The sequence below is a fragment of the Erpetoichthys calabaricus genome, chromosome 7, assembly GCF_900747795.2.
Source record: "Erpetoichthys calabaricus chromosome 7, fErpCal1.3, whole genome shotgun sequence".
NCBI classification, from domain to species: Eukaryota; Metazoa; Chordata; class Cladistia; order Polypteriformes; family Polypteridae; genus Erpetoichthys; species Erpetoichthys calabaricus.
The window spans coordinates 93,835,164-93,854,823 of NC_041400.2; the positions used below are offsets into that span (position 1 = coordinate 93,835,164).

General features: G+C 37.1%; 1 protein-coding gene across 1 annotated transcript; it reads left to right on the forward strand.

Annotated features, from left to right (window-relative positions):
• The first annotated feature begins 1,136 nt into the window (after positions 1–1,136).
• On the forward strand, positions 1,137–12,361 carry rpl34 (ribosomal protein L34). Its single transcript, XM_028805177.2, has 4 exons — positions 1,137–1,309; positions 1,391–1,490; positions 10,686–10,789; positions 12,238–12,361. The coding sequence occupies exons 1-4, from the start codon at positions 1,221–1,223 to the stop codon at positions 12,320–12,322; spliced, it is 378 nt and encodes a 125-aa protein (XP_028661010.2). The 5' UTR covers positions 1,137–1,220; the 3' UTR covers positions 12,323–12,361.
• The last annotated feature ends 7,299 nt before the right edge of the window (positions 12,362–19,660 follow it).

Consider the following 19,660-nt stretch of genomic DNA (forward strand, 5'->3'; position numbering starts at 1 on the left):
AGAAGTAATCAAAACGCTTCGCTTTTTCTTTTGTTACTGTATTATATTTTTGCTAACTCTATTCACAATAATGTGACTAAAAAATAAGCGTATTACTACCATCTACTGCTTAGCAAGAGAAATGCAACTTTCTTTGAAACGCCGCAACATTACTCCAGAAATATCTCTGTACTTATACGTTCATCAAAATTAACTGTAAAGGTATTGCTTTTAAAATTTACCTCGATGGGAATAAAATATACATGAATAACTGACTAGGACGCGTCAGAGTTACGCCGTTTTCCTGGACAGTCTATTGCGTAATCATATTTTGAATACACAATGTATTAACATGCGTCTTGTATTAATGCGCAGTACCTTAGTACTTTAAATCGATAAGCGAATTATAAGGAGGAAGGGGATAAAGCATTAGCGCTACTATTCATATTGCACTCGCTTCCCACTACTGTTACTTAATTAATCCTTAACAAAAATTATGCAGTTAAAAGCAGCACATAATAAATAAATATATAAATAAATAAGATGTTGCATATAAACAAGCATGTTTTCACTTTTCACTTACACCTATTACGAACACCAAAAGGGGGGTTTGGGGGTCTTGGAACAGTGCTGTACTGTACAAAGATGGTGTTCACATTGTGAGTCACAATTTGTGACAGTTTCCGGTAGGAATTGCTTGAACTCTCGCGTGATTCTCTCCTTCTTTCTTTTCCGGTTACGTCGGCTACAGGTACATGGCGGCTGGTGTTTTACAGGAAGATACGGGATTATTTAAATCTTCATTAATCGACTATTTTTTCTGATCTAGTATAAGTTTTTTTTACTTAAAAAGTTGCGCATATGTTTCAGTTGATGATTACCGTTTGTATTTGTTCGGAATAACTGAACAGGGAAATATTTATTAAATGATGTGTCTGTCGGGTCGTGGGCTTTGCCGGAGAAGTGAAGGCCTCGATTCAAACGTTCCAATATGTTATAACATGCAGACTGTATTTCTTCGCATGAAAATAATTACGGCTGTTTGCTACCTGAAAGTATCGAAAACATGATTTGGTGTCACTTCAGTCACTAACGTATAATCAGAATATGTTCGTGTCGCTGTGGTGTAACATGCTCTTGAACTACGAGATACCGATACTTTTTTAAAATTCTACATGGCTTTGTAACGCATTGCATGTTAGTGCCCTGGTTATCAACGATGTCTTAAATATCTTTTTATAATGTCACAGGCGAAAAAAAAAAAGATGGTTCAGCGCCTGACATACCGTCGTAGGCTTTCCTACAACACCGCTTCGAACAAGACTAGACTGTAAGTATACCTTTCCAAAGAATCGGTCATTGCATCTGTAAATGCGGAATGCACACTTAACCTGTTCTCTCTTGTGAAAAGGTCACGAACACCCGGTAACCGAATTGTCTACCTGTACACCAAAAAGGTTGGAAAGGCGCCCAAGTCAGCTTGCGGGGTTTGCCCTGGAAGACTTCGAGGTGTAAGTATATCTGCTTACCTTTTCGCTGTTTGATTTGTATATGTTGATGTTGCATACCCTTCAATCATTCCTTTTTTTTGATGTTCATTTAGTCACTGTATACACATTTCTGCGAAACCAATCTGTGTATGTATTTATATAGTTTTCATTGTCCATTTTGTGTGCCTTTTGGAACTCCTCCCACACCATTATTTATAAATTGAAGGATTCAGTTGTAAGTTTAGTGATTAAGTCAGATTAAAATTGCAATTGTTACACAACCCAAAACTGTGGTTTCCACCAAATTCAACTAAAATATTTTTATATCTGGTTGTCTTGTGGTTTTTCTGTTTTTAGAACCAAGTTATTTACAACTGCCTTATGTTTAAAGGTTGAACCAGTCCTCAGTAGTTTGGATGTGCAGGGCAAAGTCCCTTCAAATACTAACTTCAGTTTAGAATTGCCAATTAACTTATTCAATTTGTACTGTATGTAGAAGTGTGGGAGAGTCTAGGATGCTATCTTGGCTCTTGATTCACAGATGTGCAAGATGCACATTGGCAGCACTCTTTTAAATCTTTTGATGTATAAGACTTCAGAATTGTAAGATGGCATCACTGACCACTGAATGGGGAAAAAGACTTGAAACATACAGTATTAGTATATTTCAATATGGGTCAAAAGATTAGTTTCTTTAAAATTTTTATTTTGGGACAGTGTTGTCAATAGGCCATTTTTAAGTCAGTTTCACGCATGGCCAGTGTTTTTCTGGAAAGACTTTCTTGAAGTTAGTCGATGTATTTAGTATGTTAAGTCATTTTAATAAAGATGTTTAAAGAAGGAGCATTAGTTGGTGTAGTGGTTACTGCTTGTGCCTCACAGTATTGTTAAATGTGTGGCTTAAAGTTTATAAGAGCATAGTTATATGAGATGAGTGTACCCTGTGAAATGGCATGTCCACATATATTAAAGTAAAACAAGATTTGGTATTCGTACAGATAGAAATAACAAAATAATTGCTTCTCAAACACCAGAATTACTGAAAAGAGAGAATTCTCACTTGGGAAAAATTGAAGTGCAGTCACAGTGAATCATTTTTCCTTTGTTATGAAGGAGCCTCAATAGCATTTCTTCCACTTATTTTGAATAATCCATTGACTGAAAGTACATCATGATAGGGCGTAAAAGGATGTGCAGCATTGTTCATAATGGTAGTGTTATCATTCTCTCCTTTACTATCTCTAGTGAGACAAGAATGCATCCCATAACCAAGGCTGACTTTTAAACTAGCTTATTGATTCAGTGTGCCTATCCTGAGGTGATGTTACCAGCCTAGCACACCACAGCTTAGAAAATCACACTGACCATTACAAATATACAACGTTTAAGGTGGGGTGGGCACACTTTTTAACTTTGCAATACTTTATTCAGTGGAAAATCAACAGATGCTATTTCCGTCAGTGAAAAAAATAAACACTTGGTACTAATGAATAGTATTGTCCCCTTTGGTACAAAAAACCTCAACTGTAACTGTCTTGTCAGTGTCTTGTCATTGGTTTTTTCCCATCTGTCCATGCACAATTTGTGTAGCTCTGAAATGTTCGAGGGGCTGTTTTGGATGCATAGTCTGCTTCAAACCCCTTTGGGTTTAGCCAAACAGGGTGCTGTGGGGCTTTTAACTCTTGCTATTGTTTTTTCTGTCCAGAACATACAGGTGCTGGTCATAAAATTAGAATATCATGACAAAGTTGATTTATTTCAATAATTCCATTCAAAAAGTGAAACTTGTATATTAGATTCATTCATTAGACACAGACTGATGTATTTCAAATGTTTATTCCTTTTAATGTTGATGATTATAACTGACAACTAATGAAAGTCCCATATTCTGTATCTCGGAAAATTAGAATATTGTGAAAAGGTTCAATATTGAAGACACCTGGTGCCACACTCTAATCAGCTAATTAACTCAAAACACCTGCAAAAGCCTTTAAATGGTCTCTCAGTCTAGTTCTGTAGGCTACACAATCATGGGGAAGACTGCTGACTTGACAGTTGTCCAAAAGACGACCATTGACACCTTGCACAAGGAGGGCAAGACACAAAAGGTCATTGCTAAAGAGGCTGGCTGTTCACAGAGCTCTACGTCCAAGCACATTAATAGAGAGGCGAAGGGAAGGACAAGATGTGGTAGAAAAAAAGTGTACAAGCAATAGGGATAACTGCACCCTGGAGAGGATTGTGAAACAAAACCCATTCAAAAATGTGGGGGAGATTCACAAAGAGTGGACTGCAGCTGGAGTCAGTGCTTCAAGAACCACCACGCACAGACGTATGTAAGACATGGGTTTCAGCTGTTGCATTCCTTGTGTCAAGCCACTCTTGAACAAGAGACAGCGTCAGAAGCATCTCGCCTGGGCTAAAGACAAAAAGGACTGGACTGCTGCTGAGTGAACCAAAGTTATGTTCTCTGATGAAAGTAAATTTTGCATTTCCTTGGAAATCAAGGTCCCAGAGTCTGGAGGAAGAGAGGAGAGGCACAGAATCCACGTTGCGTGAGGTCCAGTGTAAAGTTTCCACAGTCAGTGATGGTTTGGGGTGCCATGCCACCTGCTGGTGTTGGTTCATTGTGTTTTCTGAGGTCCAAGGTCAACGCAGCCGTCTACCAGGAAGTTTTAGAGCACTTCATGCTTCCTGCTGCTGACGAACTTTATGGAGATGCAGATTTCACTTTCCAACAGGACCTGGCACCTGCACACAGTGCCAAAGCTACCAGTACCTGGTTTAAGGACCATGGTATCCCTGTTCTTGATTGGCCAGCAAACTCGCCTGACCTTAACCCCATAGAAAATCTATGGGGTATTGTGAAGAGGAAGATGCAATACGCCAGACCCAACAATTCAGAAGAGCTGAAGGCCACTATCAGAGCAACATGGGCTCTCATAACACCTAAGCAGTCCCACAGACTGATCGACTCCATGCCACATTGCTGCAGTAATCCAGGCCAAAGGAGCCCCAGCTAAATATTGAGTGCTGTACATGCTCATACTTTTCATGTTCATACCTTTCAGTTGGCCAACATTTCTAAAAATCCTTTTTTTGCATTGGTCTTAATTGATATTCTAATTTTCCGAGATACTGAATTTGGGACTTTCATTAGTTGTCAGTTATAATCATCAACATTAAAAGAAATAAACATTTGAAATACATCAGTCTGTGTGTAATGAATGAATCTAATATACAATTTTCACTTTTTGAATGGAATTACTGAAATAAATCAACTTTGTCATGATAATCTAATTTTATGACCAGCACCTGTACAGTTCTAAAAGGGCTGGTTTTTGCTTTACATGTTCTTGTACAAGTCTGCCATTAGAAAGAATTAGTCCAATTTGATGATATCAGTGACAAGAGCTGCCTGTGGTGAGCTTTGGGGATTTTGGACTGCTTTCAGCATCTTTGCATTCTGCTCTTGAGTTGCACTTGCTGGGTCGAATTATCATTTGATCTTGCACGCCTGATTCTTATTTTAGGTAGTGCTAATTTTGAAATAGTGCTAAATGTAGAGATGCTGTTACTTTTTTCACATGTAAAAATTGCCTTTTATTTTTATATAAGATGGATTACTATGAATGAATTTCCCATTGGGATTAATAAAGTATCTATCTAAATGTAAATGTGGCATGATGATGGATATCCCCTGTTTGAGTAAAGATCAAATCTTTGTCCACATATTTAAACAAAATTTCTGACTTCTACTATTTATTACATCTTTACTGTTTGTTTTAAGAATCTTTTTTTTTTTTTTTTTTTTAAAAAGGCTTCTTAATTCTGTATTTATTTAACTCTTTTAGGGCGGATGTCGACTTTTGTCGACAGGAGGGGTTGAGGGCGCATGTCGACAAAAGTCGACATCCAGGGATAGAGGGCGACAATCAGCTGTTAATGGCGACAAATCTCACTGTCACGTCACAGGCATTCCCTCTGTGCTTGGAGGAATGCTAGACTCGTTGACTCGGCAAATAAACCTTGCGTGTGCGTGAGTTGCGAAATGTAAACAGGCAAGATGGCACCGACATGTGAAAAGGCAGCGAAGCAAGTGCAGAAAAGAAAACACTCGCATTATGCGCATTTGCGCATTATCGCGGAGTCGGACTCTTGATTTTTCAGAATCGGACTTTATTGGCAGTGATCAGGAGATCGAGCAAGAGAGTTAGAAGCAGGCATCAGCTGATCAGACACCAGCCGATGCCGCGCCAGCGGATCTGCTGCCAGTTGCGTGCCTTCGCGCAGCCGATGCATCTACGGCAAGGTTCGCATGGGATAAATACACAGACATTGATCCGTTGAGAGCTGATCTGGCTACCGGAGTTTACAAGACGGCATGGCTTGCTGTTGGACACGACAGATCACCAGCTGCTGTACTTCAGGCTGCTGTCTCCTGATGCTGCTTTTCAGCTACTGTCAGACAAGACAAACAGGTAGGCAGAGATTTTTTTTGAATCGCGGGCTGCGTTTGCATCGCATTCTCGTTTTTCAAAGTGGAAACCCACAACGAAAGACGAGATGAAGCGCGCTGTGGCATTACAAATAGAGATGAGACAGAATTGGTGATATAACTTCAGGGAGCATTGGTCCAAACGTGTTTTGTCCCCTGGTGGCTTAGGTACGTGCTGCTGCAAAGTTTTATTCACTTCTGTAATAAACAGAAGCAAATCCCATGGGGTGAGCCAGGCTATAATGCCATACATAAAGTTCATAAAGTTTCAGAAGATGAAAAGAGGTGACAATACGGTTTTCATGCTGGCAGAAAACTTGGTGGCAGTGGCATGGCATGATGGCAAATGGGTGACTTGTCTCTCTACAGTACACACTAACAATATATGTTAGAAAGTGCAGCAACAGACAATTGAAAAATAGGCACCAAAGCAACACGTATTGTAAGGAGTGCAATGTGGCAATGACTGAAATTGGCTGCTTTGAGCGAGATCAGACTTTGCTGTGTAAAATGTATGTGATATGTATGTGAAATCATAGAGTATGCAGGCTCATGCAACATGCAAGACAGTAACATTTGTCAAAAGGAAATATTTTTTGTTGATTTGATATGTTAAACAATTGCTTTGTGTTCTTTTTTAAAAAATGTTAGTTTTTATGAAAAATATTCAGCCCTGGGAGAAAAGAAACAAAAAAAAAAATTAGCCCTAAAAGAGTTAATACAGGCTGCATACGTTCAGTACTAATAGTATTGCAATGATATGGTGTTAAGTAAATAGTCCTGATTAGGTTAGCAGAATGCAGCCCCCAAAGCTGGATTGAGCACTAGTGCATTACCTGGCACCAATTTATTATGGGCCACACTTGCACACAAACTGGATAAGATTAAAATGAGACCCAGGGCTCTGGAACCTTGAGGCAGTAGTAGAAGCAATTATGAACTGTTGTCGCCCCATTTTAAATCATTATTTGCACAAATGATTAAGCAAAATTCATACGGAAATTACAGATGTGTAGATGCTAACTGCTGCTATGTAGCCTGAAAAATGAATAAACAGAACCTTGACATTTATTTCATTAATCATTTAGGGTTGTGAAAGTATTTTGAAAAGTGTTTTGGTCATTACTTAAATTCTAAAATACTGTCCTTTTCTGAATTGCCCCTGTGGTATTCACAAACTTCTGTTTGAATTTGGTATCTGCTTTCAGTCAGAAGCTTAGTTTGTTAAAAAAAATCGATCTAGAACCATCTAATAGCAGTTTGCCCTAAATTCTTTGGTTTATACTTCATTTTTAATTATTGTGATTCTAAAAGTATTGCTTAGTTGAGTCTGTTTTTTCTTGAACTCTACAGTATAAGATCACCCAAAAATTCAGATGCTTAAAGAGTGGGAAGCTCACCGAGTAAAGCCAAAAAAGTAGGGTTCGGTGTGAAAAGCAGAGATGCATTTGTGTTTGCTGTGAGATGGATGTTTCGCTCTGATGCCGTCATCTCCTGATACATAACATTATCAGTTACTTTCCTTGTGTCTGTATCTTTGCTATAAACATTACTAAATAGATGTTAAAGAGCAATCTTTACTGATCTTGCCTCCAGCATTTGATATCTTGAAGGCTTGCCTCATGGGAACCATTTTCCCTTCATGCTCAGTTTTCAGTTCATTTTTTTTTCTCTCATACCTCCTTTTGCCAGTTATGGAGGAGTATTTTGAACAGAATTTCAAATGCAAAGTAATGTACTTTGAAATGTGATTTTCATGAAATCTGAGTACAAATCATTATTTTTTTCCTTATTTCTTTATGTATTCATTTGTTTATTTCCATGTGAAGTTTTGCTGTTCCATGATGATGCATGTCCCCATGCAGCAACCACAAAGGGAGAGGCAATACAAAACTACATTTTAAAACATTCCCCTTTGCAGCCCTGATCTAACACAATACAACTATGGCATCTTTAGTCCACTTAGACTGAGGCTCCACATGGTAACAGGCGCAACTCTGAAGTTAAGGAGGTGGTTTCGACTAGGAATTGAGAGCAACTGAAAAGCTTCTCCTTTCAAGGGAAAAAGTGGTTAGTGGAACAATACAGGAAGTGCATCGACCTGCAGGGAGAAGGAGAGTGTGTAGAGAATGATACATCTGCTCACAGTTACCATTGTTAAAGGGAAAGTTGGCTTTTTGATTCTCCCTCATAAATGAACGAAGAAAAAATTTGATACATAGGTCACAAAATGTTGCTTATTTATTTATGCTCATTTGTCACATTCCAGTAATTTGCACATTTAATTTTGTCCAACATTCCTCTATAGCCAATCCTGTATCTGACAAATAAAACTGAAAGCATGAGTCAAGGTATGCTGCATTTCTGAGCAGAAAAGAATGTTTAAATGTAGAAGTAGCATTTTTCAGGATCATCTGCATTTTTTGTTTTCACTTATTTTACTACTGGCATTACACTTTTTTGTTGTCTTTTATTGATTCTATTTGAAGAAAATAGCATTTCATACCATCAAGACTGTTTTACAACAAAGTAAATGTTCATGTTTTGTTTAGCTTGCATAAAAAATGTTTCAGAGGTGTAACGTTGGATGCTGTAGGAAATCTTCCCATAGGTGTGTTTTGGTTGCAATTTTAAGAAGGTTGTTTTAACGGCTGGCAAAATCTGTAGGTAAAGATCAATCCTAGTTTTCATCATACTGTAAGGAAGTTGTTAAAGCACAATTGAAAGATATTATGCATATATTCTAACTTCTACAAATCTACTTTTCATAATGAGTCTGTTCATTTTTTGAGGTTTATGTGGAATAGTTTGCGTTACAAGGAATGAGGTGTCCATATTTTAGGGTATGATTTTTACGTTGCATTATTGGATACAACGGAGCTTATTGCAATACTGACATTAAACCTTTTTCTTGCTAGTTTTTCAATATTTCTTGTATTTTAATCCTCTGAATTGCAATTATTGAAGAGAAAAAAGTAAATATTTTATACAGTAATCCCTCCTCGATCGCGGGGATTGCGTTCCAGAACCCCCAGCGAAAGGTGAAAATCTGCAAAGTAAAAAACATGATCATGTGGTTATTTTTATGTATTTTAAGCCCTTATAAACTCTCCCACACTATTATAAACATTTCCCACACAATTATACAGCATAAACCCTTTGTATTCTTAGATATTAAGTAAGATTCATTGAAACTATGTACATATGTAAACAGTTTATATACAGTAAAACCTAAATATTATTTTAAAGATATCTAGTGTCTCCGATATCACATATGTTACAGCCATTACAACAGACAGGCCACCAGCAATAAATACGTTCAATGCAAGGAAAATTGTATACAGTAAAATGTGTACAGTGACACTAAACTATGTACATGTAATAAGTACTGTACGTAGAAAATGATGGTTACCAACAATGACACGACGACTTGTCCGATAACAATGAGTTTAATTTTACTGCACAGCAAAGGAGAGTGTTACAGCTCTTCTAAAGGAGCCTCTTCAGGCGAATGTGTAGCACCACCGTTGTTCTTCTTCCGGCAGTCTTCAATCCAAATCCCTAAAGCAGATTCCATCCGGACTACCACCTTATTACATCCACTTACAACTCGTTTTGCGCCCTGGTTAAAGGAGACTGTGGCCGTAGATCTTGTGCTTTTCCTCCTTTTTAAATAAAAAGAATCGTGGACTCATTGATGCCGTAATGGCGTCCTACAGCGGTGTAGCGAAAGTCGAAGCGTGATACAGTGAGGGATTACTGTATATCAATTTTATAGTTCATATTTGTTGGCTTTGTTAAAATCTTGTTAAGTGTTTACTGCTTTTACATTTGTCAGTGGTATTTGTTTTTGCCTGCATTTTCAGTTTCAAATGCAAGCACAGTTACATATTTTAGTTTTTAATTCCTTAAGTTTGTCTTCAATGCATGAGCAGTGTTTTGGCATTGTACCTTTCCTTTTACAGAATGTTGAGCTAAAAATAAATTAATCCCAGTTAACATCAATAAATGGTACAGTTACTGTTATATAAATGTACAATTGTAAAAGCCACATCCTTACCAGAGAGCACTTTGATAATGTTTTCTTTGACTTTCATTTATTTTTACATTTTGATCACTATTTGTTCCACGTTATAGGTTGCTACACTGATTCACAGATAACTTAAATCCTCCCTCTGGTATTATGGCTGGGTGTTATCACGTTTACAAATTAGATTCAATTACAATTCACAAAGGCCTAAGTGGATTCCAGATTTGATGGATTTTCAGTTGATGTATGATGTCAGAGGGGTTTACATTCAGGTTTTTTTTTTTTTTTTTTTTTTTTTATTATTATTATTATTAATGAATTTTGTTCTGGCAGCTTTTATGGTCTTGTCACTGATAGCACTATGTTTAAACTCTTGATTGATGTGGTTGAAAGCAAATTTTTATGTTTCAGTTCAGGATTTTCTTTGATTCTTGGAAGTGTATTTAAGGAATATCCAATTCCTTGCCTTTAAAAATGTTGTGGAGCAGAAATCTTTGTTTGGATTATGTTTTTATGATATGAAATTGACAATTACTGTATAGGAAGTAACTATTTTTACAGGTTTACAGAAAATTTAAAAAATTAAATTAGAAATGTTATGCATGTGTGCTATTGTAGTTTACCTAAAGTGTGAAATGCTCATAATTTGGAATTAAAAATTGTAACTTTTTTTTTTTTTTTAAAATAGATCCGTGCTGTCAGGCCTAAAGTTCTAATGAGACTTTCGAAGACAAAGAAACATGTCAGCAGGGCTTATGGTGGCTCAATGTGCGCCAAGTGTGTGCGTGACAGGTAATAATTGCTTGCTAAAAATTCTTTTTAATCTAAGTTGGGTTTTTTTTCCACAATTTAAAACAGTGGCTACTAAAAATCAAGTCTTTTGAAATGCATGTAAATAACCTGTTTCATTATGCAAAATTAGGTTTTTTGTTTGAATGTACAAGCTAGAAGAAATATTAGTGTCAACATTTTCAACAAATTACAAATGCTGCTGTTTTTGCTGTAGTAATTATAGGTAGAGGTTATTGCAGCTTTGGAAAGGTGTTTGTAACAATTTGACAGCAAGACTACTTATTTCCAGGACTGCCATATATATCTGTTCATATATGGTGAATAATGAACTCCCATCAAAAGTTGTAAAGAACTGTTTCAGAATGCAAGAGTTTTATTATCTCAGCAGGTTAAAAATGTGAAGAAACTGTTACTTTATTTTGACCAGTAACACGACTAAGTTATCAGAAGTATGGCACCACACAGTACAGTCCCACATGTACCACAAATAACACATTTCTTTGCACTGTTCACACTTGTTGCACACTGCACATTTGGTACTTGGTGTTTGTGCTAAGTGGGCAGTTGAATGTCCATATAGTAAATTCCTGAAAGTCACGACAAGTTGAACATCTTATGATGAAGAAACTTTTTTTTGGGAGAGCTATCCGAATTGATACCAGAGCCTGTAGGTTCCACATCATCCAGTAGATCATCACTGTCTCAGTCATAGTCATCATCCTCAAAATGTTCATCTTGCCACAAATCTAGTTTCTTCAAAACATTAACAGGTTTATGCCTTTTCAACGAAAGGCATAACTGCAGACTGTCTACAGCACTATTTTCTGCAAGCTTTTGTCACCAAAAAAATTGTATGGCTATCCACTAGATGGCAGCACTGTAGTAGGTAATAGTGACGTGCCAGCAGATCTAACTAGCAATCTTTTCTTTATAGTATACCAGAACCATCAGTTAGCAGTTAGGAGTGACTGGATTCCTTACAAAACCAATGTAGACCTGTGTGTTGCAAACTTTTATACTAGAATGGACTGATTACTGCCTGAGAAATACACAAGTTTAATTTGTTTAATGATATGGGCATATTTTGTTTTTCTAAAAGTTCCATACAAGCTTTGCAAAGGAAGTGTATTTGTAGGATTTTCTCGCATCTACCAAGTATTCAGTGTAAAAATGTTGGTGCCCAAATTTTGGAAACGTGGAGTATAGTTTACCTGTTATGTTATTACTGCATATTGATGAAACACATTGAGGAAAAAAAACTTCATGGTAATGTAGGAGACATTATATCCACCACTCTAAACATTTCTATAAAAACTTTACAGAATATGCACAAATGATTCTTTAATCAAAGGAAACCGTGATTTTTATCATTTTTGTAATGCTTTGACTGACATGACTCACTGTTTAAGTATGCACCTTAATTATTTTTTTTTCCATTTCCACTTCAGAATCAAACGTGCTTTCCTGATAGAAGAGCAGAAGATTGTTGTCAAAGTGCTCAAGGCACAGGCACAGAGCCAGAAAGCAAAATAAATGCTGTTTGTACTTGGTGAATAAATGTTAAAAAAAGAAGTTTGCTTTATTTCACTTTATTGACTTGAGAATACGTAAATTGGTTATTCTTAGATTCTGCATTCCTCACATTACTTAGTAAACTTAACCACATTTTAAGCTTATATTTCCACATTCTAAATTTAAATATGGTTAAATTATGTTAGAACAAATGTTCTTCAGTGGAGCTTATGAGTTACTCATCATAATTCTAGCCAGTCCTGTAGCTGAAAGATGATTTTAATTTTTTCTTGTTGACTCGGTTTGAAAAAGGAAGAGATTAATATTTTAATGTTCCAACTATAATGTTGGAATCCACTAATCAGTATAGTATTGACTTGAAATGATAGTAAACAAAGCCATACTGAACAGTATTGTAATTAATATACTAGCAAAGTGTGTGTGTACTTTTGAGTGTATTTGTATTACAGTGGTGCCTCTTATTTCGAACATTCCAGGGTTTGGATGCTAAATTCAAGAGATATTTGATCTGGAGTTTGAACAATGCTTATTCGAACTGTACACAGTGAAATAAAATGTCCCAATAGATGGCGCTTATGTAGCGAGCATAAATGTCATTAGTTTTGCGGCCCATGTTGTTTGTCTCTCACTCTGGCTGTGAAAGCATCTGTTGCACTATGCTTGTCTGTTTTCAGTGCTTTTTCCACTTTATTTTTGGTGTGTTTGGTTATATAAATAACCCCTATCTGTTAACCGGGGCATCCAAGAAGAGTATGGAAGCAACAAAGCCTAAGAGGAAGGTTTTAGTATCGACAGTTGAGTTGAAAAAGAAACCTGTTGTGAAGTATGGTTATTTAGCCTGTTTATGGAAGATGACTCCCCTTCCAAACAGTAACATTTCTCTTCTCTCCACCAACCATACAGGACATCACCACTCCTCACTAACATGTAGTAAACACACTTCTAATTTTATTTTACAGTATTTATGTATTAATGTATTTTGGGCGTGTTTTTTTTTTTTTACTTTAAATGTGTATTTGTTTAAGTTTATTGAAATGGTATTGTTTAGCGTCTGGGAATGGATTAATTCACTTTACATTATTTATAAAAGCATTTTATTAAAATCTTTTGCCATTTTTAGTAGATTTAAGTATTTCTCTGGTCAGTTTGCCAGTAATGCACACACAATTGCAGTGTCTTTTTCTTCAGTCGAGTTGGTTTGTCTTTCTCTCTTCTTTACCTGTTTGCACCATAGCATTCTGTTGCAACAGTATAAACTTCATTTAAGATTTTACAAAAATTGACTCAAATACATTGTGTTTTGAATCCTTAAAATTTACAATCTGGCAGTACTTTTTTTTTTTTTTTTTTTTTTTTTTTTTTTTTTTTTTTAAACTGTAGTATGAGATCTATCAACTTCATAGGACCAATAATATTTGTATTGCATTGCTTTATACTTTTGATCGTTTTGCATTTGGAATTTGTTAGGATGAGATGTATATTTTGAGCAAGTATTCTTTTGCAGTGTTTGAAATGCTTAATGCTTTGTGGACCAAAAGTATTCATGCAGTGACAATTAGTCTAGCCCAGGGGTAGGCAACGTCGGTCCTGGAGTGCCACAGTATGTGCAGGTTTTTGTTCCAACCCAGTTCCTTAACGAGAACTCAATTATTGCTGATGAAGCACATATTGCTTAAGTGACATTTTAATGCTTCATTTTAGTGGTCTCGCTTGTTAAGGTTCTCCAACCTTAATTGCTTATTTCAATCTTAAACTGCTGCATTCAGTGTTTTAATTGCTCCTTATTAGCAATAAGATGTAAAACAGGGGTAGGCAATGTCGGTCCTGGTGAGCAGCAGTGGCTACAGGTTTTCATTCCAACCCAATTGCTTAATTAGAAACCAATCATTGCCAATCTCAGACCTTATTTAATTTTATGGCTTGTTAGTCTGTGCAATGTAAGGCTTTTATATCGTAGATTTTTTTTCCTTTCCAAGGATATCATCCAAATGATTTGAAGCCTAAAACAGATCATTTTCAGTCTGTCACATTTTTCTATTAAGTGTTTTATTAAATCAAACCGTGCATGATGAACACACACAGATGTAATTGGAAAAAAGCTAGCTGGAGAACTGCTGCCTGCTTTGTCTTTTACATCTTATTGCTAATAAGGAGCAATTAAAACACAATGCAGCAGTTTAAGATTGAAATAAGCAATTAAGGTTGGAGAACCTTAACAAGCGAGACCACTAAAATGAAGCATTAAAATGTCACTTAAGCAATATGTGCTTCATCAGCAATAATTGAGTTCTCATTAAGGAACTGGGTTGGAACACATACTGTGGCACTCCAGGACCGACGTTGCCTACCCCTGGTCTAGCCTATCTAGCCAATCATACTGGTATTGAAATGAAACAGAATAAGAGCTTTGACTGTAGACTTTCAACATTCTGTTGAATCAAAGCTCTGTACACCTCAATTAATCCTCTTCCTTTTATCAACTGTTACATCATCAATAAATACAAGTGAACCCTTTCCAGTGGCAGCCATATATACCTAAGCCATAACACTGCCTGTACAATGTTTGACAGAGGTGGTGATATTCTTAGGATCATGATATGGCCACACCCCAAAACACACACCCTTCTCTTTCCGTTTCTGTGATACATGTGAATGTTGTAATTTGTCCATAAGGCATTCCAAAACTTTTTTTTATGTATTTCAAAACAAGCTGTAACCTGGCACTTCTTTCAAGGCTTACCAGTGGTTTGCATCTTGTGGTGAGCCCTCATGATTTTGTGCTTGCAGTCTTGGACACAGCTACACCTACATCCTCAAGTGTTCTTGATATGGCCAGCATTTAAAAAGGGATTTTTCTTTACAAGTGTTTTTTACCAAAACACAAAAAACCTATACTCACCCCCCACCCACAAAGCCTTGAGGTTGTCTACTTTATATCCATTGACATCTTTGATCCTCCTGTTCAGTGGCAACAGAATCCAAATAAAAATGACAATCACCAGTAGGCCTTTTATCAGATTAATTGTGCATAGCTTGACAATGCAGTAACACACCTGGCTGGGGAACAGGTATAATTTCAAGCATAGCAAAGTAAAAGCTGTACATAACGTATGCAACACCTCATCCTCAAGATCACCAATTCTAGGAATATCTACACTGTGCCAAAGACATGGCTTGCTGGTGATAAAAGTAATCATAAAAAAGGGGTCAGTTTGTCATTTTACAGCTTAAATACATCTTTCTGTAGTGCCAAATGATGGAGAGTATAGGAGATGCTAGGATAAAGGGAGTAATTCTTGCAAGTTGCTCCTTTTAAGACTGTGCCTGCTAGTGAGTGAGGAGGGGAAAAAGAATGAAGTATGGAGGTACAGAGGGAAAGATGGCTATGACCATAAAGGATAATGGCAGAGCTTAGTAAACTGGTTGAGACAACATCATAGTCCTTCCAAGTCAAACCTCCTGTCAATTAGTGTTGCATGTTTAAGTTTGGATTTTTACCATTGTGTTTAAAAAAAAAAAAAAAAAAGTGAGGCATCTAAATTCAGACTGGTAAGTAGAAGGCTAAGTGAGCAGAATCCTTGAGCTTACAAAGTTAGAGAGGCTGCATTCATTTTCATCATGGCTAGGCAGGACAAAGTGTGAAGAAGTGTTTACCCTTGATTAGGTAGAAACATCGGTTTTGATACATTTGCAACAACAATTAGTTTTGTGTTCTAGACCCCTTTGATGTACAGTGATCCTCCTCTCTATCGCAGTTCAGCTATTACACCCCCGCTACATCGCAGATTTTTTATTATTATTAGTACTATTGTCAAACTTTGCGTCAATCACTTAAGCCTACATGTACTGCAGCTTTGCCACTTCACGTCTCTCCTGCTAACGTTGTGAAGGAGGAGGAGGGGGCATGAACGCACGCTAAGGACATGTCCTCGGATCATCTGCTGGCTTGTTGCAGCTGCTGCTGGCAAGCTGCGTATTGTGCTTGTCGTTTTAAGAGCTGGGAGCACATGAAGTGTGTCTGCCAAAAGCATTCCAACAACTGCTAGGTTAGATGTCAGTGAACTTGTTTTAAATTGTAACTAGGGCGTGACGTGCAAAAGTCACTGTCTCACAGGTTTTGCTTCCTAAGGTTGTAATGTCTAGTCATGCGTGTCATCAAAGTGTCTCTCCGAGATGATCTGGTCTCGATCGCTTCGCCCAACCCCCCTTGAGACGTACAACACTCCTGCCACTTTGCATCTCTCCCGCTGGCGTTGTGAAGGGGGGGAGCTGAACGCACGCTAAGCAGAAGTGGACGGATCAGCTACTGGCTTTGTGCTTCTGCCAAGATGCCTGTTCTGCGTGTCGATCATTTAAAAGCCTGTACAGCAGCTGTCCTTCTGTCTCACTGCCTTGTCTTCCTTGACATTAAAATGTCTCTCGTGGGATGTCATATTGTCTTCTGAGAAGATCAAGCCTCATCTCCCTGCCAAGATTTTTTTTTTTTATATATATAATGGAGAGATGTTACTCATATCCTTAGCCACATCCACATATGTGTTTACAAAGTGTGTTTTAATAAGTTTACATGTGTTTAAAGCATGTGGGAGGGGTATTTTAAGGCTTAAACTATAAAAAAAAATAATTTTTTTTTTTAATTTTATTGATTTTATTTTAATCATTCCATACAAATAGATCAATTTTTACATAACAAATAGGATTGAAAACAAATCAACCCCCAAACCCTGAGAGAGAGTATGGCCAACGGACTAAAATTTAAAAATAGTAAAAATAAATAAATTGAAGAGTTTAATAGGTGGATACAGATAAATGGAGAAGAAAATGAAATGGGGAGAGAATCTACTTTCTCATTGCTTTAAAAGCTTATTCTAAAATATTATTGATTAGATCCTGCCAGGTTTTGAAAAAGTTCTGCACAGATATTATGAGAATTTGATTTTTTCCAATTTCAAAAAATATAAAACATCAGTTACCCACTGACTTAAAAGAGGAAAGTTCGGATTCTTCCAGTTTAGCAAAATAAGTCTACGGGCCATAGTGTAGTGATTTCAATCACAGTTTGTCCTTCTCCACTTTAAGTCTATCTGGAAGTACACCAAAAACAGCTGTTAGTGGATTAGGGGGGATTGTGACACCAAGGCTGTCTGAAAGGCACTTAAAAAGTTTTGTCTAGAATGATGTTAATTTGGTGCAGGCCCAAAACATGTGACCCAGTGAGGGTGGAGCTTGATTGCAGCGTTCACAGGTTGGATCTTGCCCTGGAAACATTTTGGACAATTTCAAGCGAGACAGATGTGGTCGATATGTAATTTTGAGCTGAATAGTTGTATGCTTTGTGCATATGGAGCTCAAATGAATTCTCTGCATTACTACCTTCCACTACTTTTCTGATATGTTGAGTGAGAGATCCTTTTCCCATTGTCCTCTTGGATCTTTGAAAGGGAGGGACTGTAAAATATTTTTATATATTGCAGAAATGCTGTCTGAGTCCTCGAGACTGAGCAATATTTTTCCAGCATAGAGGAAGGTGGGAGATGGGGAAAATCTGACAGGTTCTGTTTGACGAAGTTTCTAATTTGAAGATCGTGAAAGAAATGTGTTGCTGGAAAATTAAATTTAGAATGTAAGTGTTCATAGGATGCAAAGATGTTGTCTATATAAAGAGCTCTAAGCAATTTAATCCCAAATGTATTCCAGATATTAAAAACTGCATATGTTTGCGAGGGTTGAAAAAAGTGGTTCTCATGCAGAGGTGCCACAGATAAGATTCTCCATCTTAAAATGCTATCTTCATTGGATCCATATTCTGAGTGAGTGAAGCATAATTGGGTTATTAGTATATTGGCGATAACTTGCATTTATTGGAGACAATGCAGGGAATATAGAGAAGTACTGCAGTATTTTATTTCTATTGCTGACCAAGCCTGTGTATGTTCATCTATTTGTGTCCAGGTTTTTATAGCTTGTATGTTTTCTGCCCAGTAGTAAAACTGAAAGTTAGGTAGAGCCATGCCACCTTCTGTCTTAGGTCTTCGTAGAGTCGCTCTTTGGATACGTGGATGTTTTAGGTTCCAAATAAATGAGGTTATGGTTGAATCTAATTGCTTAAAGAATGATGTATTGATGTATATTGGAATGTTTTGAAATAAAAAGAGAAGCTTAGGAAGGATATTCATCTTAACAACATTAATTCTTCCAGCTAGAGTGAGATGGAGGGTTGACCATCTAGCAAGTCTTGCTTAATTTTTTCCATACAGACGAAATTTTGTTGATAAAGAGATTTATGTTTACTTGTGATATTTACCCCTAGGTATTTAAACTGATCTGCATTAATATAAGGGAGGGTGTCCAATCTAATATTGTATGCTTGAGAATTCACTGGAAGGAGCACACTTTTATTCAAATTAATTCTGAAACCTGAGATCTTTTGAAATTCTGTAAGTGCTGTTAAGCCTGCAGGCACAGTATTTTGTGGGTCTGATATATACAAAACCATGTCATCTGCATATAGAGAAATTTTCTGTTCCAGTCCTTCTCTGATCCCCTTTATCTGATAAGCATTTCGACTGAACTGCCAGTCGTTCAATGGCGATTGCAAATAGCAGTGGTGACAAGGAGCATCCTTGTCTGGTACCATGTTCTAGTTTAAATTAGTCTGAGCAAATATTATTAATACAAACTGAAGCTTCTGGATTGGTATACAGTAGTTTGATCCATGCACAAATATTCGGGCCAAACCCAAATTTCTCTAATGTAGTGAAAAGGTAATTCCATTCAATCATAGCAAATGCTTTTTCTGCATCCAACGATAATATCATCTCCGGGGTGTTTGTCTTTGCAGGTGAATATATTACATTAAATAGGCGTCGGAGACTGGAAGCTAAGTGTCGGCCTTTAATAAATCCAGTTTGATCTTGCAATATTACCGAAGGCAGCACTTACTCTCCAAAGTCCTAGCTAGAAGGATGGAGAATCTTAACATCATTATTCAGAAGTGAAAGTGGTCTGTATGATGCACATTGTAATAAGTCCTTGTTTTGTTTAGGAAAGACGGTGATTAATGCTTGGCGAAAAGTTTGAGGTAAAATTTGATTGTCTCTAGCTTCTGTAAATGGTGCTAATAAGAGGGGAGCTAGCTGAGTGGAGAATTTCTTATAAAATTCGACAGGGTAGCCATATATCCATCCATTTTCCAACACGCTGAAGCCGAACACAGGGTCACGGGGGTCTGCTGGAGCCAATCCCAGCCAACACAGGGCACAAGGCAGGGAACCAATCCTGGGCAGGGTGCCAACCCACCGCAGGACACACACAAACACACCCACACACCAAGCACAC

What these genes read in the sequence shown, in the direction of transcription:
- rpl34 (XM_028805177.2), top strand. Translation starts at nt 1,221, where the DNA reads ATGTCACAGGCGAAAAAAAAAAAGATGGTTCAGCGCCTGACATACCGT. An exon ending in GCTTCGAACAAGACTAGACT is followed by an intron (nt 1,310 to 1,390) that starts GTAAGTATACCT and finishes TCTTGTGAAAAG; the next exon opens with GTCACGAACACCCGGTAACC. An exon ending in GCCAAGTGTGTGCGTGACAG is followed by an intron (nt 10,790 to 12,237) that starts GTAATAATTGCT and finishes TTTCCACTTCAG; the next exon opens with AATCAAACGTGCTTTCCTGA.